At 37.7% G+C, this 22,136-nt stretch overlaps 1 protein-coding gene across 1 annotated transcript; it reads left to right on the forward strand.

Annotated features, from left to right (window-relative positions):
- Positions 1–963: 963 nt before the first annotated feature.
- Positions 964–21,565, forward strand: LOC117746685 (ribonuclease inhibitor-like; the record flags this gene model as incomplete). The annotated part of the gene is made up of 8 exons (XM_034555976.1): positions 964–1,115; positions 3,570–3,743; positions 6,674–6,791; positions 11,881–12,032; positions 14,626–14,799; positions 16,817–16,990; positions 18,993–19,166; positions 20,999–21,565. Coding segments are annotated over 8 exons (1,128 nt in total), but the record flags the coding sequence as incomplete, so codon positions are not given.
- Positions 21,566–22,136: the final 571 nt, after the last annotated feature.

Here is a 22,136-nt window from a genome sequence, read left to right on the forward strand (position 1 = left end):
AACAAGTGGTTTCATAACCAGATGAAGTCCCTGCACACACATTTCTCCTTCTAGATAACAATAATATAATATCTTGGCTCTTTTGATTGACAACGCTTGACGCCCCAATAAACTGAATTTAAAGCTGCAGGACAATTCAGTTAAATTATTATTTCTAAAATAAAGTCCTTTATTTTAAGTCACATTTTTCAAAAGCTTTCTGTTTTAAATCCAGCCTTTATTTTACTTTAAATAAGAGAAGATAATGTATTTATTATTAGAGTATGTATTATTTATAATCAATCCAGTTAAATTGGAAATCTGTTACAATAAATATTTTGTAGATGTTATATAATTTAGTTTTCTTTATTTAATTTGACAGTCAGTTGTTTACTACATACAGACGTTAATACAACTGTTGGCTACTTCAATGCTTATGGCACAAAATCATAGAGCGCATATTTGACATTGATGTTCTGGACCTTTAATGAGGAAGTTCTCTCTAACTGGACCTCGCTGAATTTTAATTGAATACCCTGATATACAATCATGAAATGTACAACTTGTCTGGCTTCATGCTGCTGATTGATGTTTATATATATATATATATATATATATATATATATATATATATATATATATATATATATATATATATATATATCCATATATGAAACAAGTCATGACTCCTCCTGCCCGTAAGCTGCTTCTACACGTCTGCTACCAGCTGCAGGAAACCTTGTGAAGTGGAGTTCACCATTTAAAACCTGATCACATCTGATTGATTATGAACAGATTGTTTCTATCATCATTTCTTCTTCTTACAGGGACATGATTTTAACAACATGTCTGTTTACAAAAGAAGATGAAACAAAATGAAAGCCACTCATGTTAATGATGTAAATAATGATTAATTGTGTATTGATATGATAAACTCTGTGTGTTGTTTTGTGTGTTTTTAGTCTGTCATGGTGTCAGATCTCAAAGGAAGGCTGTTCTTCTCTGGGATCAGCTCTGAAGTCAAACCCCTCCACTCTGAGAAAACTGGATCTGAGTGTAAACCAGCTGCAGGATTCAGGAGTGAAGCTGCTGAGTGGTTTTCTGGAGAGTCCACATTGTAGTCTGGAGACTCTGAGGTGGGTTCACTGTCTGCTGCTAGTGTAGCACCTTCATGTTTAATCAATAACTATTTGATTGATCTACGTATTGATCCATCAAGTGTTACATTTTCTGGTAATATGTTCCACTTCACATCAGCTGCCTCGTTGTCTGCATGTCATCCTCTAGACCAGGGGTCACTAACAGGTGGACCGCGGTCCAGACCCAGACCCCTTTTTCTCTGGACCGAAAACCGATAGATAATTGAGATTTATTACATTTTCACAAGTCACTTCTATTTCACCGGCTCAGCTCTTCTAGTCTTTACGGCTCTCCTTCAGCGGTCCAGGAAACACAGCGGCCAATTACACGCGTTGTAAATCATCTCACGTGATGCTACTCGGCCAATCACACATGTGTATTCAGATAAGCCCCGCCCTCGACTCGAGTGCCATATTCACTCACACGGGAGCGACAGGAGACCCGAAAGATGGAAAAGTACGCAAGTCAGAGAAGTTCCAAAAAGAGAAATGTGGACATCTTAACCAGAGCTTAACCACGAATGGACTCAGTTATGTTTATTGTTCCCACAACCAGTTCAACAGCAGCATGTCTCACGTTCAGAGATATTAAAGCAGAGATATTAAAGCAGAGATATTAAAGCAGAGATATTAAAGCAGAGATATTAAAGCAGCGATATTAAAGCAGCGATATTATAGCAGAGATATTAAAACAGAGATATTAAAGCAGAGATATTAAAACAGAGATATTAATGCAGCAATATTAAAGCAGAGATATTAAAGCAGAGATATTATAACAGAGATATTAAAACAGAGATATTAAAGCAGAGATATTAAAACAGAGATATTAATGCAGCGATATTAAAGCAGAGATATTAAAGCAGAGATATTAAAGCAGCGATATTAAAAAAGAGATATTAAATCAGAGATATGAAGCTACGAGACAAAGCTCAGATCTTTGGAGCAAACGTACCCTAAGAGCCCAATATGATCAGAATCTAACACATGAATTATAAATAAAGCTAAGAGCCCAATATGATCAGAATCTAACACATGAATTATAAATAAAGCCAAGAGCCCAATATGATCAGAATCTAACACATGAATTATAAATAAAGCTAAGAGCCCAATATGATCAGAATCTAACACATGAATTATAAATAAAGCCAAGAGCCCAATATGATCAGAATCTAACACATGAATTATAAATAAAGCCAAGAGCCCAATATGATCAGAATCTAACACATGAATTAATTGATCAACAATGACGTGAACAGAGAGAAATGAGCTGAAACAAGTGGTTTCATAACCAGATGAAGTCCCTGCACACACATTTCTCCTTCTAGATAACAATAATATAATATCTTGGCTCTTTTGATTGACATCGCTTGACGCCCCAATAAACTGAATTTAAAGCTGCAGGACCATTCAGTTAAATTATTATTTCTAAAATAAAGTCCTTTATTTTAAGTCACATTTTTCAAAAGCTTTCTGTTTTAAATCCAGCCTTTATTTTACTTTAAATAAGAGAAGATAATGTATTTATTATTAGAGTATGTATTATTTATAATCAAACCAGTTAAATTGGAAATCTGTTATAATAAATATTTTGTAGATGTTATATAATTTAGTTTTCTTTATTTAATTTGACAGTCAGTTGTTTACTACATACAGACGTTAATACAACTGTTGGCTACTTCAATGCTTATGGCACAAAATCATAGAGCGCATATTTGACATTGATGTTCTGGACCTTTAATGAGGAAGTTCTCTCTAACTGGACCTCGCTGAATTTTAATTGAATACCCTGATGTACAATCATGAAATGTACAACTTGTCTGGCTTCATGCTGCTGATGGTTATATATATATATATATATATATATATATATATATATATATATATATATAGATCTATATATCTATATCTATATCTATATATATATATATATATATATATATATCTATATATATATATATCTATATATATAGATATATATATATATACATATATATATATATATATGTATATATATATATATCTATATATATATCTATCTATCTATCTATCTATCTATCTATCTATCTATCTATCTATCTATATATATATATATATATATATATATATATTGAGATATATATATATATATATATATATATATATATATATATATCTCATATATGAAACAAGTCATGACTCCTCCTGCCGTAAGCTGCTTCTACACGTCTGCTACCAGCTGCAGGAAACCTTGTGAAGTGGAGTTCACCATTTAAAACCTGATCACATCTGATTGATTATGAACAGATTGTTTCTATCATCATTTCTTCTTCTTACAGGGACATGATTTTAACAACATGTCTGTTTACAAAAGAAGATGAAACCAAAATGAAAGCCACTCATGTTAATGATGTAAATAATGATTCATTGTGTATTGATATGATAAACTCTGTGTGTTGTTTTGTGTGTTTTCAGTCTGTCAGACTGTAAGATCTCAAAGGAAGGCTGTTCTTCTCTGGGATCAGCTCTGAAGTCAAACCCCTCCAGTCTGAGAGAACTGGATCTGAGTGGAAACCAGCTGCAGGATTCAGACTTGAAGCTGCTGAGTGGTTTTCTGGAGAGTCCACATTGTAGTCTGGAGACTCTGAGGTGGGTTCACTGTCTGCTGCTAGTGTAGCACCTTCATGTTTAATCAATAACTATTTGATTGATCTACGTATTGATCCATCAAGTGTTACATTTTCTGGTAATATGTTCCACTTCACATCAGCTGCCTCGTTGTCTGCATGTCATCCTCTAGACCAGGGGTCACTAACAGGTGGACCGCGGTCCAGACCCAGACCCCTTTTTCTCTGGACCGAAAACCGATAGATAATTGAGATTTATTACATTTTCACAAGTCACTTCTATTTCACCGGCTCAGCTCTTCTAGTCTTTACGGCTCTCCTTCAGCGGTCCAGGAAACACAGCGGCCAATTACACGCGTTGTAAATCATCTCACGTGATGCTACTCGGCCAATCACACATGTGTATTCAGATAAGCCCCGCCCTCGACTCGAGTGCCATATTCACTCACACGGGAGCGACAGGAGACCCGAAAGATGGAAAAAGTACGCGAGTCAGAGAAGTTCCAAAAAGAGAAATGTGGACATCTTAACCAGAGCTTAACCACGAATGGACTCAGTTATGTTTATTGTTCCCACAACCAGTTCAACAGCAGCATGTCTCACGTTCAGAGATATTAAAGCAGAGATATTAAAGCAGAGATATTAAAGCAGCGATATTAAAACAGAGTTATTAGAGATATTAAAACAGAGATATTAAAGCAGAGATATTAAAGAAGATATATTAAAGCAGAGATATTAAAGCAGAGATATTAAAACAGAGATATTAAAACAGAGATATTAAAACAGAGATATTAAAGCAGAGATATTAAAACAGAGATATTAAAACAGAGATATTAAAGCAGCGATATTAAAACAGAGATATTAAAACAGAGATATTAAAACAGAGATAATAAAGCGGAGATATTAAAGCAGAGATATTAAAACAGAGATATTAATGCAGCGATATTAAAGCAGCGATATTAAAGCAGCAATATTATAGCAGAGATATTAAAACAGAGATATTAAAGCAGAGTTATTAAAGCAGCGATATTATAACAGCGATATTAAAGCAGAGATATTAAAACAGAGATATTAAAGCAGCGATATTAAAACAGAGATATTAAAGCAGAGATATTAAAGCGGCGATATTAAAGCAGAGATATTAAAGCAGCGATATTAAAGCAGCGATATTAAAGCAGAGATAATAAAACAGAGATATTAAAGCAGAGATATTAAAACAGAGATATTATAACAGCGATATTGAAACAGAGATATTAAAGCAGAGATATTAAAGCAGAGATATTAAAGCAGCGATATCAAAGCAGCGATATTAAAGCAGAGATATTAAAGCAGAGATACTAAAGCAGAGATATTAAAGCAGAGATATTAAAGCAGCAATATTAAAGCAGCGATATTGTAACAGCGATATTAAAGCAGAGATATTAAAGCAGCGATATTATAACAGCGATATTAAAGCAGAGATATTAAAACAGAGATATTAAAGCAGTGATATTAAAGCAGAGATATTAAAGCAGAGATATTAAAGCAGCGATATTAAAGCAGAGATATTAAAGCAGCGATATCAAAGCAGCGATATTAAAGCAGAGATATTAAAACAGAGATATTAAAGCAGAGATATTAAAGCAGAGATATTAAAGCAGAGATTTTAAATCAGAGATATGAAGCTGCGAGACAAAGCTCAGATCTTTGGAGCAAACGTACCCTAAGAGCCCAAAATGATCAGAATCTAACACATGAATTATAAATAAAGCCAAGAGCCCAATATGATCAGAATCTAACACATGAATTATAAATAAAGCCAAGAGCCCAATATGATCAGAATCTATCACATGAATTATAAATAAAGCCAAGAGCCCAATATGATCAGAATCTAACACATGAATTATAAATAAAGCCAAGAGCCCAATATGATCAGAATCTAACACATGAATTATAAATAAAGCCAAGAGCCCAATATGATCAGAATCTATCACATGAATTAATTGATCAACAATGACGTGAACAGAGAGAAATGAGCTGAAACAAGTGGTTTCATAACCAGATGAAGTCCCTGCACACACATTTCTCCTTCTAGATAACAATAATATAATATCTTGGCTCTTTTGATTGACAACGCTTGACGCCCCAATAAACTGAATTTAAAGCTGCAGGACAATTCAGTTAAATTATTATTTCTAAAATAAAGTCCTTTATTTTAAGTCACATTTTTCAAAAGCTTTCTGTTTTAAATCCAGCCTTTATTTTACTTTAAATAAGAGAAGATAATGTATTTATTATTAGAGTATGTATTATTTATAATCAATCCAGTTAAATTGGAAATCTGTTACAATAAATATTTTGTAGATGTTATATAATTTAGTTTTCTTTATTTAATTTGACAGTCAGTTGTTTACTACATACAGACGTTAATACAACTGTTGGCTACTTCAATGCTTATTGCACAAAATCATAGAGCGCATATTTGACATTGATGTTCTGGACCTTTAATGAGGAAGTTCTCTCTAACTGGACCTCGCTGAATTTTAATTGAATACCCTGATATACAATCATGAAATGTACAACTTGTCTGGCTTCATGCTGCTGATTGATGTTTATATATATATATATATATATATATATATATATATATATATATATATATATATATATATATATCCATATATGAAACAAGTCATGACTCCTCCTGCCGTAAGCTGCTTCTACACGTCTGCTACCAGCTGCAGGAAACCTTGTGAAGTGGAGTTCACCATTTAAAACCTGATCACATCTGATTGATTATGAACAGATTGTTTCTATCATCATTTCTTCTTCTTACAGGGACATGATTTTAACAACATGTCTGTTTACAAAAGAAGATGAAACAAAATGAAAGCCACTCATGTTAATGATGTAAATAATGATTAATTGTGTATTGATATGATAAACTCTGTGTGTTGTTTTGTGTGTTTTCAGTCTGTCACGCTGTCAGATCTCAAAGGAAGGCTGTTCTTCTCTGGGATCAGCTCTGAAGTCAAACCCCTCCACTCTGAGAAAACTGGATCTGAGTGTAAACCAGCTGCAGGATTCAGGAGTGAAGCTGCTGAGTGGTTTTCTGGAGAGTCCACATTGTAGTCTGGAGACTCTGAGGTGGGTTCACTGTCTGCTGCTAGTGTAGCACCTTCATGTTTAATCAATAACTATTTGATTGATCTACGTATTGATCCATCAAGTGTTACATTTTCTGGTAATATGTTCCACTTCACATCAGCTGCCTCGTTGTCTGCATGTCATCCTCTAGACCAGGGGTCACTAACAGGTGGACCGCGGTCCAGACCCAGACCCCTTTTTCTCTGGACCGAAAACCGATAGATAATTGAGATTTATTACATTTTCACAAGTCACTTCTATTTCACCGGCTCAGCTCTTCTAGTCTTTACGGCTCTCCTTCAGCGGTCCAGGAAACACAGCGGCCAATTACACGCGTTGTAAATCATCTCACGTGATGCTACTCGGCCAATCACACATGTGTATTCAGATAAGCCCCGCCCTCGACTGGAGTGCCATATTCACTCACACGGGAGCGACAGGAGACCCGAAAGATGGAAAAAGTACGCGAGTCAGAGAAGTTCCAAAAAGAGAAATGTGGACATCTTAACCAGAGCTTAACCACGAATGGACTCTGTTATGTTTATTGTTCCCACAACCAGTTCAACAGCAGCATGTCTCACGTTCAGAGATATTAAAGCAGAGATATTAAAGCAGAGATATTAAAGCAGAGATATTAAAGCAGCGATATTAAAGCAGCGATATTATAGCAGAGATATTAAAACAGAGATATTAAAGCAGAGATATTAAAACAGAGATATTAATGCAGCAATATTAAAGCAGAGATATTAAAGCAGAGATATTATAACAGAGATATTAAAACAGAGATATTAAAGCAGGGATATTAAAACAGAGATATTAATGCAGCGATATTAAAGCAGAGATATTAAAGCAGCGATATTAAAACAGAGATATTAAATCAGAGATATGAAGCTACGAGACAAAGCTCAGATCTTTGGAGCAAACGTACCCTAAGAGCCCAATATGATCAGAATCTAACACATGAATTATAAATAAAGCTAAGAGCCCAATATGATCAGAATCTAACACATGAATTATAAATAAAGCCAAGAGCCCAATATGATCAGAATCTAACACATGAATTATAAATAAAGCTAAGAGCCCAATATGATCAGAATCTAACACATGAATTATAAATAAAGCCAAGAGCCCAATATGATCAGAATCTAACACATGAATTATAAATAAAGCCAAGAGCCCAATATGATCCGAATCTAACACATGAATTATAAATAAAGCTAAGAGCCCAATATGATCAGAATCTATCACATGAATTAATTGATCAACAATGACGTGAACAGAGAGAAATGAGCTGAAACAAGTGGTTTCATAACCAGATGAAGTCCCTGCACACACATTTCTCCTTCTAGATAACAATAATATAATATCTTGGCTCTTTTGATTGACATCGCTTGACGCCCCAATAAACTGAATTTAAAGCTGCAGGACAATTCAGTTAAATTATTATTTCTAAAATAAAGTCCTTTATTTTAAGTCACATTTTTCAAAAGCTTTCTGTTTTAAATCCAGCCTTTATTTTACTTTAAATAAGAGAAGATAATGTATTTATTATTAGAGTATGTATTATTTATAATCAATCCAGTTAAATTGGAAATCTGTTACAATAAATATTTTGTAGATGTTATATAATTTAGTTTTCTTTATTTAATTTGACAGTCAGTTGTTTACTACATACAGACGTTAATACAACTGTTGGCTACTTCAATGCTTATGGCACAAAATCATAGAGCGCATATTTGACATTGATGTTCTGGACCTTTAATGAGGAAGTTCTCTCTAACTGGACCTCGCTGAATTTTAATTGAATACCCTGATATACAATCATGAAATGTACAACTTGTCTGGCTTCATGCTGCTGATTGATGTTTATATATATATATATATATATATATATATATATATATATATATATATATATATATATATATATATATATGAAACAAGTCATGACTCCTCCTGCCGTAAGCTGCTTCTACACGTCTGCTACCAGCTGCAGGAAACCTTGTGAAGTGGAGTTCACCATTTAAAACCTGATCACATCTGATTGATTATGAACAGATTGTTTCTATCATCATTTCTTCTTCTTACAGGGACATGATTTTAACAACATGTCTGTTTACAAAAGAAGATGAAACCAAAATGAAAGCCACTCATGTTAATGATGTAAATAATGATTCATTGTGTATTGATATGATAAACTCTGTGTGTTGTTTTGTGTGTTTTCAGTCTGTCAGACTGTCAGATCTCAAAGGAAGGCTGTTCTTCTCTGGGATCAGCTCTGAAGTCAAACCCCTCCAGTCTGAGAAAACTGGATCTGAGTGTAAACCAGCTGCAGGATTCAGACTTGAAGCTGCTGAGTGGTTTTCTGGAGAGTCCACATTGTAGTCTGGAGACTCTGAGGTGGGTTCACTGTCTGCTGCTAGTGTAGCACCTTCATGTTTAATCAATAACTATTTGATTGATCTACGTATTGATCCATCAAGTGTTACATTTTCTGGTAATATGTTCCACTTCACCTCAGCTGCCTCGTTGTCTGCATGTCATCCTCTAGACCAGGGGTCACTAACAGGTGGACCGCGGTCCAGACCCAGACCCCTTTTTCTCTGGACCGAAAACCGATAGATAATTGAGATTTATTACATTTTCACAAGTCACTTCTATTTCACCGGCTCAGCTCTTCTAGTCTTTACGGCTCTCCTTCAGCGGTCCAGGAAACACAGCGGCCAATTACACGCGTTGTAAATCATCTCACGTGATGCTACTCGGCCAATCACACATGTGTATTCAGATAAGCCCCGCCCTCGACTCGAGTGCCATATTCACTCACACGGGAGCGACAGGAGACCCGAAAGATGGAAAAAGTACGCGAGTCAGAGAAGTTCCAAAAAGAGAAATGTGGACATCTTAACCAGAGCTTAACCACGAATGGACTCAGTTATGTTTATTGTTCCCACAACCAGTTCAACAGCAGCATGTCTCACGTTCAGAGATATTAAAGCAGAGATATTAAAGCAGCGATATTAAAGTGGAGATATTAAAGCAGCGATATTAAAACAGAGTTATTAGAGATATTAAAACAGAGATATTAAAATAGAGATATTAAAGCAGAGATATTAAAGCAGAGATATTAAAGCAGAGATATTAAAACAGAGATATTAAAGCAGAGATATTAAAGCAGCGATATTAAAACAGAGATATTAAAGCAGAGATACTAAAGCAGCGATATTAAAACAGAGATATTAAAGCAGGGATATTAAAACAGAGATTTTAAAGCAGCGATATTAAAGCAGCGATATTAAAGCAGAGATATTAAAGCAGAGATATTAAAACAGAGATATTAAATCAGCGATATTATAACAGAGATATTAAAGCAGAGATATTAAAACAGAGATATTAAAGCAGAGATACTAAAGCAGCGATATTAAAACAGAGATATTAAAACAGAGATATTAAAGCAGCGATATTATAACAGCGATATTAAAGCAAAGATATTAAAACAGAGATATTAAAGCAGAGATATTAAAGCAGAGATATTAAAGCAGAGATATTAAAGCAGGGATATTAAAACAGAGATTTTAAAGCAGCGATATTAAAGCAGCGATATTAAAGCAGAGATATTAAAACAGAGATATTAAAGCAGAGATATTAAAGCAGAGATATTAAAAGAGAGATATTAAAGCAGCGATATTAAAAAAGAGATATTAAAACAGAGATATTAAAGCAGCGATATTATAACAGAGATATTAAAGCAGCGATATTAAAACAGAGATATTAAAGCAGAGATATTAAAGCAGAGATATGAAGCTACGAGACAAAGCTCAGATCTTTGGAGCAAACGTACCCTAAGAGCCCAAAATGATCAGAATCTAACACATGAATTATAAATAAAGCTAAGAGCCCAATATGATCAGAATCTAACACATGAATTATAAATAAAGCCAAGAGCCCAATATGATCAGAATCTAACACATGAATTATAAATAAAGCTAAGAGCCCAATATGATCAGAATCTAACACATGAATTATAAATAAAGCCAAGAGCCCAAAATGATCAGAATCTATTACATTAATTAATTGATCAACAATGATGTGAACAGAGAGAAATGAGCTGAAACAAGTGGTTTCATAACCAGATGAAGTCCCTGCACACACATTTCTCCTTCTAGATAACAATAATATAATATCTTGGCTCTTTTGATTGACAACGCTTGACGCCCCAATAAACTGAATTTAAAGCTGCAGGACAATTCAGTTAAATTATTATTTCTAAAATAAAGTCCTTTATTTTAAGTCACATTTTTCAAAAGCTTTCTGTTTTAAATCCAGCCTTTATTTTACTTTAAATAAGAGAAGATAATGTATTTATTATTAGAGTATGTATTATTTATAATCAATCCAGTTAAATTGGAAATCTGTTACAATAAATATTTTGTAGATGTTATATAATTTTGTTTTCTTTATTTAATTTGACAGTCAGTTGTTTACTACATACAGATGTTAATACAACTGTTGGCTACTTCAATGCTTATGGCACAAAATCATAGAGCGCATATTTGACATTGATGTTCTGGACCTTTAATGAGGAAGTTCTCTCTAACTGGACCTCGCTGAATTTTAATTGAATACGTTGATATACAATCATGAAATGTACAACTTGTCTGGCTTCATGCTGCTGATGGTTATATATATATATATATATATATATATATATATATATATATGAAACAAGTCATGACTCCTCCTGCCGTAAGCTGCTTCTACACGTCTGCTACCAGCTGCAGGAAACCTTGTGAAGTGGAGTTCACCATTTAAAACCTGATCACATCTGATTGATTATGAACAGATTGTTTCTATCATCATTTCTTCTTCTTACAGGGACATGATTTTAACAACATGTCTGTTTACAAAAGAAGATGAAACCAAAATGAAAGCCACTCATGTTAATGATGTAAATAATGATTCATTGTGTATTGATATGATAAACTCTGTGTGTTGTTTTGTGTGTTTTCAGTCTGTCATGGTGTAAGATCTCAAAGGAAGGCTGTTCTTCTCTGGGATCAGCTCTGAAGTCAAACCCCTCCACTCTGAGAAAACTGGATCTGAGTGGAAACCAGCTGCAGGATTCAGGAGTGAAGCTGCTGAGTGGTTTTCTGGAGAGTCCACATTGTAGTCTGGAGACTCTGAGGTGGGTTCACTGTCTGCTGCTAGTGTAGCACCTTCATATTTAATCAATAACTATTTGATTGATCTACGTATTGATCCATCAAGTGTTACATTTTCTGGTAATATGTTCCACTTCACCTCAGCTGCCTCGTTGTCTGCATGTCATCCTCTAGACCAGGGGTCACTAACAGGTGGACCGCGGTCCAGACCCAGACCCCTTTTTCTCTGGACCGAAAACCGATAGATAATTGAGATTTATTACATTTTCACAAGTCACTTCTATTTCACCGGCTCAGCTCTTCTAGTCTTTACGGCTCTCCTTCAGCGGTCCAGGAAACACAGCGGCCAATTACACGCGTTGTAAATCATCTCACGTGATGCTACTCGGCCAATCACACATGTGTATTCAGATAAGCCCCGCCCTCGACTCGAGTGCCATATTCACTCACACGGGAGCGACAGGAGACCCGAAAGATGGAAAAAGTACGCGAGTCAGAGAAGTTCCAAAAAGAGAAATGTGGACATCTTAACCAGAGCTTAACCACGAATGGACTCAGTTATGTTTATTGTTCCCACAACCAGTTCAACAGCAGCATGTCTCACGTTCAGAGATATTAAAGCAGAGATATTAAAGCAGCGATATTAAAGTGGAGATATTAAAGCAGCGATATTAAAACAGAGTTATTAGAGATATTAAAACAGAGATATTAAAATAGAGATATTAAAGCAGAGATATTAAAGCAGAGATATTAAAGCAGAGATATTAAAACAGAGATATTAAAGCAGAGATATTAAAGCAGCGATATTAAAACAGAGATATTAAAGCAGAGATACTAAAGCAGCGATATTAAAACAGAGATATTAAAGCAGGGATATTAAAACAGAGATTTTAAAGCAGCGATATTAAAGCAGCGATATTAAAGCAGAGATATTAAAGCAGAGATATTAAAACAGAGATATTAAATCAGCGATATTATAACAGAGATATTAAAGCAGCGATATTAAAACAGAGATATTAAAGCAGCGATATTAAAACAGAGATATTAAAACAGAGATATTAAAGCAGCGATATTATAACAGCGATATTAAAGCAAAGATATTAAAACAGAGATATTAAAGCAGAGATATTAAAGCAGAGATATTAAAGCAGAGATATTAAAGCAGGGATATTAAAACAGAGATTTTAAAGCAGCGATATTAAAGCAGCGATATTAAAGCAGAGATATTAAAACAGAGATATTAAAGCAGAGATATTAAAGCAGAGATATTAAAAGAGAGATATTAAAGCAGCGATATTAAAAAAGAGATATTAAAACAGAGATATTAAAGCAGCGATATTATAACAGAGATATTAAAGCAGCGATATTAAAACAGAGATATTAAAGCAGAGATATTAAAGCAGAGATATGAAGCTGCGAGACAAAGCTCAGATCTTTGGAGCAAACGTACCCTAAGAGCCCAAAATGATCAGAATCTAACACATGAATTATAAATAAAGCTAAGAGCCCAATATGATCAGAATCTAACACATGAATTATAAATAAAGCCAAGAGCCCAATATGATCAGAATCTAACACATGAATTATAAATAAAGCTAAGAGCCCAATATGATCAGAATCTAACACATGAATTATAAATAAAGCCAAGAGCCCAAAATGATCAGAATCTATTACATTAATTAATTGATCAACAATGATGTGAACAGAGAGAAATGAGCTGAAACAAGTGGTTTCATAACCAGATGAAGTCCCTGCACACACATTTCTCCTTCTAGATAACAATAATATAATATCTTGGCTCTTTTGATTGACATCGCTTGACGCCCCAATAAACTGAATTTAAAGCTGCAGGACAATTCAGTTAAATTATTATTTCTAAAATAAAGTCCTTTATTTTAAGTCACATTTTTCAAAAGCTTTCTGTTTTAAATCCAGCCTTTATTTTACTTTAAATAAGAGAAGATAATGTATTTATTATTAGAGTATGTATTATTTATAATCAATCCAGTTAAATTGGAAATCTGTTACAATAAATATTTTGTAGATGTTATATAATTTTGTTTTCTTTATTTAATTTGACAGTCAGTTGTTTACTACATACAGATGTTAATACAACTGTTGGCTACTTCAATGCTTATGGCACAAAATCATAGAGCGCATATTTGACATTGATGTTCTGGACCTTTAATGAGGAAGTTCTCTCTAACTGGACCTCGCTGAATTTTAATTGAATACGTTGATATACAATCATGAAATGTACAACTTGTCTGGCTTCATGCTGCTGATGGTTATATATATATATATATATATATATATATATATATATGAAACAAGTCATGACTCCTCCTGCCGTAAGCTGCTTCTACACGTCTGCTACCAGCTGCAGGAAACCTTGTGAAGTGGAGTTCACCATTTAAAACCTGATCACATCTGATTGATTATGAACAGATTGTTTCTATCATCATTTCTTCTTCTTACAGGGACATGATTTTAACAACATGTCTGTTTACAAAAGAAGATGAAACCAAAATGAAAGCCACTCATGTTAATGATGTAAATAATGATTCATTGTGTATTGATATGATAAACTCTGTGTGTTGTTTTGTGTGTTTTCAGTCTGTCATGGTGTAAGATCTCAAAGGAAGGCTGTTCTTCTCTGGGATCAGCTCTGAAGTCAAACCCCTCCAGTCTGAGAAAACTGGATCTGAGTGTAAACCAGCTGCAGGATTCAGGAGTGAAGCTGCTGAGTGGTTTTCTGGAGAGTCCACATTGTAGTCTGGAGACTCTGAGGTGGGTTCACTGTCTGCTGCTAGTGTAGCACCTTCATGTTTAATCAATAACTATTTGATTGATCTACGTATTGATCCATCAAGTGTTACATTTTCTGGTAATATGTTCCACTTCACCTCAGCTGCCTCGTTGTCTGCATGTCATCCTCTACAATCATGAAATGTACAACTTGTCTGGCTTCATGCTGCTGATGGATTACTGAACAGGCCTACTGGGCACAGAGCCAGGGGCCAAAGGGTCAGGGGTCAAAGGGTCAGGGGTCAAAGGGTCAGGGGCCAAAAGGTCAGGGGCCAAAGGGTCGGGGGTCAACGGGTCAGGGGCCCCCTGTCCTTCACCTACAGAATGTCACTGAGAGACACACAAAGACACAAATTGACACATTATGACCACAAAGAGACACAAAAAGAGTAATGATGAGTATACTATATATACACACCAGTGGCGGGCCGTGCATTGTCTCTCTGAGCCTTCTCTGCCATCTTACTACAGCTGAACAACCTAACAACATCATGTTGTGGAAACACCTCATATTCACATAACAAGTTAAATAAAATGTTACATGAAGTGCAACACCTTCAACTACAGAGTGCAGATACATAAATACACGCATGACGGGATGCTGCATGTCGTCCACATCAATGTAATTAACACAATGACAGGAACAACTTCACATTTATTCATAACAAAACAATCCAACAAAACTGCGTCACTAAAACACTGCACACTCAAGAGCACGAAACATTCAAATATTATTCACATCAGAAGGAACGATGTTAACTATATTGTAACGTTTCGGTGCGTTTCACTCACGGCACGGAGACGGGTTGACGTCCTTCAGGAACACTTTATTGATTGTTCAACAACAACATTGACGAGGCACTCTGATGCTAACAGCACGGACAGTTTCATCAACACGGTACTCGTCTAACAAACTTAACTCACTCCCGTTCCCAGAACAGGTCAAACCCGCCTCCCCTCTGCTCCACCAATCGCAGGCACGCACCTCGACCAGCACGCACACTGCCTCCCCGTGATTGGCTAGAGAGAGGGGTTGACGACAGACCCCTCCAAATACAAAGCTCCCCTGTACAGGGTCGCTACACCATAATAAAAACAACACCATAGACAAATGGACACAACGCTACTACAAAAAGCAGTTGACTCACCAGATGCTGTTCACTTAAAGACAAAGTCCATCCTCCTCTTTGTTAACAGACAGTTCAATGACGCGGTAGTCCAGTGGATCGGTGGCTTCAGTCCCAGTAACAAGGTCCTTCTCGATGCCCATGGACGCCAGTGATGAGTCGAGCCTCCCCAGTTGCGTTTTAGGGCTGAAGATGTCCGCTCGACAGTGGCAGTCGATATCAGGCTCGTCACCTCCAGACATGCCAGTCCGTAAAGCTGACGCAATACAATGAGCAACTCTTCTCTGATGCTGTCAGCAGGAATATGGTTCATAGTTGTTGGACTGAAAGGGACGCACAAAGGCTTTTACTTGCTGGGTGAAGGCTGCTAGCTGTGGGGGTTGTTACGTATCCCACTGTCACGCTGGCCCACTGACCAATCACAGCGCATGTTAATGCTCACGTACTTCCAGGCCTTCTAGCCCAAGTTCATGGTGGTTTCCCAACATGTTACTGGGGGAGAACAATGTCTACTGGTGTCTCTGCTGATATGCATCTGGAAATAATGCTGTGAACTGAATGGAGAAGTGGCCACTATCCTGCTGGGGATCAAAGTGGTGGATGTCTTGTCCACCAACATGAAGATCTTTTGGCCCTCCTGCTTTCAGGGAACCAGGACGCTTTGAGTCCTGATTTGAGTTTGTTAGAGCTGGAAGAACTTCTTTCACTGGAATCAGGGTTTGAAATGTGTTTACAGGGACATGATTTTAACAACATGTCTGTTTACAAAAGAAGATGAAACCAAAATGAAAGCCACTCATGTTAATGATGTAAATAATGATTCATTGTGTATTGATATGATAAACTCTGTGTGTTGTTTTGTGTGTTTTCAGTCTGTCATGCTGTGAGATCTCAGATGAAGGCTGTTCTTCTCTGGGATCAGCTCTGAAGTCAAACCCCTCCAGTCTGAGAAAACTGGATCTGAGTGAAAACCAGCTGCAGGATTCAGGAGTGAAGCTGCTGAGTGGTTTTCTGGAGAGTCCACATTGTAGTCTGGAGACTCTGAGGTGGGTTCACTGTCTGCTGCTAGTGTAGCACCTTCATATTTAATCAATAACTATTTGATTGATCTACGTATTGATCCATCAAGTGTTACATTTTCTGATAATATGTTCCACTTCACATCAGCTGCCTCGTTGTCTGCATGTCATCCTCTACAATCATGAAATGTACAACTTGTCTGGCTTCATGCTGCTGATGGATTACTGAACAGGCCTATTGGGCACAGAGCAAGGGGCCAAAGGCTCGGGGGCCAAAGGGTCAGGGGTCAACGGGTCAGGGGCCAAAGGGTCAGGGGTCAACGGGTCAGGGGCCCCCTGTCCTTCACCTACAGAATGTCACTGAGAGACACACAAAGACACAAATAGACACATTATGACCACAAAGAGACACAAAAAGAGTAATGATGAGTATACTATATATACACACCAGTGGCGGGCCGTGCATTGTCTCTCTGAGCCTTCTCTGCCATCTTACTACAGCTGAACAACCTAACAACATCATGTTGTGGAAACACCTCATATTCACATAACAAGTTAAATAAAATGTTACATGAAGTGCAACACCTTCAACTACAGAGTGCAGATACATAAATACACGCATGACGGGATGCTGCATGTCGTCCACATCAATGTAATTAACACAATGACAGGAACAACTTCACATTTATTCATAACAAAACAATCCAACAAAACTGCGTCACTAAAACACTGCACACTCAAGAGCACGAAACATTCAAATATTATTCACATCAGAAGGAACGATGTTACCTATATTGTAACGTTTCGGTGCGTTTCACTCACGGCACGGAGACGGGTTGACGTCCTTCAGGAACACTTTATTGATTGTTCAACAACAACATTGACGAGGCACTCTGATGCTAACAGCACGGACAGTTTCATCAACACGGTACTCGTCTAACAAACTTAACTCACTCCCGTTCCCAGAACAGGTCAAACCCGCCTCCCCTCTGCTCCACCAATCGCAGGCACGCACCTCGACCAGCACGCACACTGCCTCCCCGTGATTGGCTAGAGAGAGGGGTTGACGACAGACCCCTCCAAATACAAAGCTCCCCTGTACAGGGTCGCTACACCATAATAAAAACAACACCATAGACAAATGGACACAACGCTACTACAAAAAGCAGTTGACTCACCAGATGCTGTTCACTTAAAGACAAAGTCCATCCTCCTCTTTGTTAACAGACAGTTCAATGACGCGGTAGTCCAGTGGATCGGTGGCTTCAGTCCCAGTAACAAGGTCCTTCTCGATGCCCATGGACGCCAGTGATGAGTCGAGCCTCCCCAGTTGCGTTTTAGGGCTGAAGATGTCCGCTCGACAGTGGCAGTCGATATCAGGCTCGTCACCTCCAGACATGCCAGTCCGTAAAGCTGACGCAATACAATGAGCAACTCTTCTCTGATGCTGTCAGCAGGAATATGGTTCATAGTTGTTGGACTGAAAGTGACGCACAAAGGCTTTTACTTGCTGGGTGAAGGCTGCTAGCTGTGGGGTTTGTTACGTATCCCACTGTCACGCTGGCCCACTGACCAATCACAGCGCACGTTAATGCTCACGTACTTCCAGGCCTTCTAGCCCAAGTTCATGGTGGTTTCCCAACATGTTACTGGGGGAGAACAATGTCTACTGGTGTCTCTGCTGATATGCATCTGGAAATAATGCTGTGAACTGAATGGAGAAGTGGCCACTATCCTGCTGGGGATCAAAGTGGTGGATGTCTTGTCCACCAACATGAAGATCTTTTGGCCCTCCTGCTTTCAGGGAACCAGGACGCTTTGAGTCCTGATTTGAGTTTGTTAGAGCTGGAAGAACTTCTTTCACTGGAATCAGGGTTTGAAATGTGTTTACAGGGACATGATTTTAACAACATGTCTGTTTACAAAAGAAGATGAAACCAAAATGAAAGCCACTCATGTTAATGATGTAAATAATGATTCATTGTGTATTGATATGATAAACTCTGTGTGTTGTTTTGTGTGTTTTCAGTCTGTCATACTGTAAGATCTCAAAGGAAGGCTGTTCTTCTCTGGGATCAGCTCTGAAGTCAAACCCCTCCAGTCTGAGAGAACTGGATCTGAGAGGAAACCAACTGCAGGATTCAGGAGTGAAGCTGCTGTCTGATCTTTTGGAGAGTCCACATTGTAGACTGGAGACTCTAAGGTCAGTAGAGGGTTTGAGTCCATGTGTTGTTGTTGTTCACGTCTACAGGAAGTGAAGCTGGATCACAGCTGACGGCATCACGAGATGTTTAGAGATTGTGGTCCTCATTCATCAAACTATCAAACTATTGATCATCTCTGTTAAAGATCTGAGATCAGTCTGACTGAAGCCTGCACACCACTGGCTCTCACTTCATAGAACCAGCTTTACATTTAGTAACCAAGAACATTAGCTGGTGTTTTACTGCTCAGTCTTTTCCTCCATGGAGCCAATCATCAGTCACGGCTGAAACATCCACTAGTGCTGCTTTGTTCACGTTGAGGAAGTTCCAGATATCCTGGAAACCAAACTTCATCATGTCTGGTTCATGACATCATCTGGAGAATGTATTCTCTGGATCTAGCAAGACACACATGGGCTGGTTTACTGCAGCTGTAAGAACCCAAAATACAGATTCAGCTGTGATTGAATTACAATGAACGGATAAAAATGAAGCAGATTTATGAAAAGTCTAAATTCATGTTTTGTTAATTGTCCACAAGAAGACAAGAAAACAACTTTTAAAATATTAGTTTTCTGAATGGAGATATATATATATATATATATATATATATATATATATATATATATATATATATATATATATCCATATATGTGTATAGCCCCAAATCACAAACTCTCCTCATAGGGATTTACAATCCGTACACATATGACATCCTCTGACCTTTGACCCTCACATCAGTTCATGAACAACTCTCCAACATTGGGAGAAAATGGTAAGAAAGGGTTAGTGAGAGCAACTGAGGAGGATCTATCAGGATGGACATAAGTACAATAGATGTCATGTGACCAGAAGTACAATAGATGTCATGTGACCAGAAGTACAATAGATGTCATGTGACCAGAAGTACAATAAATGTCATGTGACCAGAAGTACAATAGATGGCATGTGACCAGAAGTACAATAGATGTCATGTGACCACAAGTACCATAGATGTCATGTGACCAGAAGTACAACAGATGTCATGTAACCAGAAGTACAACAGATGTCACGTGACCTGAAGTTCAACATAACAGAGTTACAACACATTCAATGCATATCACATAAATAATTCATATAATGAGTATTAGTCATGATGAAGAGGTCAAAAATCCCCAAATAGCAGCAACAGTGGATATGGTAGAGTAATGGTAGCAGTAATGGTTTTGGCTATACTAATTGCATGCACCTACACATACCAATGATAATAGCAGGAGGGGTCGGGCAGGATCCCAGCAGGAGGCAGGACCAGGGTCCAGAGGCAACACGACCCAGAGAACCTGTGAGGAGAGAAAGCACAAAGACTCTGGGGAAGGAGCAAGGGACCCAGTTTCATCTGGTCTCTGGACTAATATGAGGCCTCGTAGGGAACCTCCAGCTGTGGGTTCTTTTCAACGTCAGGACGTCAGTGACGAAGTAGGAGCATCTCAACACCGATTGGCTTTAAAGACGCAGCGTCACGTCAAGTTCTCACTCGTGTCGAAATATGTCCATTCACATGTTGTCCTTTTATTCCTTCTTTGCATTGACTCTGTATGAAGTCGCGTGGCTTTGCGTGTGTTGTGAACGCAGCAGAACAGGGTTGAATCCATCTTTACAGCGAGCACCTCTCTGGTTCTGCAGTCGTGATGCGTTCAGGACCCTCAGCAAAGACTCAGCCTGGATGACCCAAAGGGTCAGAGGAAGCTGCATAGACTGGAGGCCCTGCTGCTCTTTCTCTTGATGTGCTGATGAAGGGACTCTCTGGAGACACTGATCCATCTCTTCTGTTGTCTTCTTCTTCTCTCATCAGATGGACGTGATCAGCTGAGTGCTGATGATCCAGAGAGCATCTGGAGACTGGGACTGCTCCACCACCTCCACCTGGATTTGATTTAGTCGACCACACAGCAGAAGACTTTTAAAAGATTAGAAGATTTGTTTTGCTTGGATGTCCAAGACACAACAACATGTGTACTAATTGTTGGACATTCGTTTGTGTGCCGCTCCGCAGGCCGACAAACACCAGTCAGTGTCCATTTTATTTTGAAGGTCAATTCCAGAAGTCCCCGTTTCAACGTCGGTGAATTGAAGCCTACTAACCTGCACGGCTCTGTGCACGAGCCTGGAGTGTGTGTCAACTTTATGATCAGACACAGACATGTTTGTTTTCTGCAGAAATATTCATTTTATGAAGCTCATTATAATATTATATTTTAGTAATTCTGAGAAAAATTAAGTCAAATCATTCTAAATCCTAATGGAAATATTATACTGTTTTTATTTGTAATAATTATAATTGATATATCATATTGTGAACAGAGTAAAGCTCGAAACCACAAACGTTTCCCTGTTTATGTATAAATACAGTGTACGTACATTCCTTTCCTTGTGTCTTTATTCACACATAACAATTTGTGACAGCTAATTTCAATTAGAATGAATTCAGTTTATTTTGTATAGCCCAGAATGACCTTTGACCTCACATCGGATCAGCAAATGTCCCCAGAAAAAAAGAAAAAAACCTTTCACTGGTAAAAAAGGGGAAGAGACCTTGAGGAGAGCAACAGTGTGTCGACCCAACACACATCAGAGTCAACGTGTATTTCTCATTTTGACCCGAGGATGGCAGCAGCAGGGTTTGGGGAGATATACACAGGGTCCCCTCCACCAATCACAGGCATGCACCTCGACCAGCATGCACACTGCCTCACTGTGATTGCTAGAGAGAGGGGTTGACGACCGACCCCATCAAAGACAACTTTCAACTATTTCCCATCCCCTGTAACCACAAAGCCTCTGAACCGGCCCGGGGGCCTTCTCTGTCTTGGGGGGTCGTGTCCACTGGACCAGTGGGGAAGGAGGGGTCCGACTGAAACCCCCTGGAGCGCTGGCCGGGGAGTGAGCAGGGAGGGAACGCTGCGGAGGAATTCCCCGTGCCCCTGATGCCA

Source organism: Cyclopterus lumpus, chromosome 2 (assembly GCF_009769545.1).
Source record: "Cyclopterus lumpus isolate fCycLum1 chromosome 2, fCycLum1.pri, whole genome shotgun sequence".
In the NCBI taxonomy this organism is placed as follows: domain Eukaryota; kingdom Metazoa; phylum Chordata; class Actinopteri; order Perciformes; family Cyclopteridae; genus Cyclopterus; species Cyclopterus lumpus.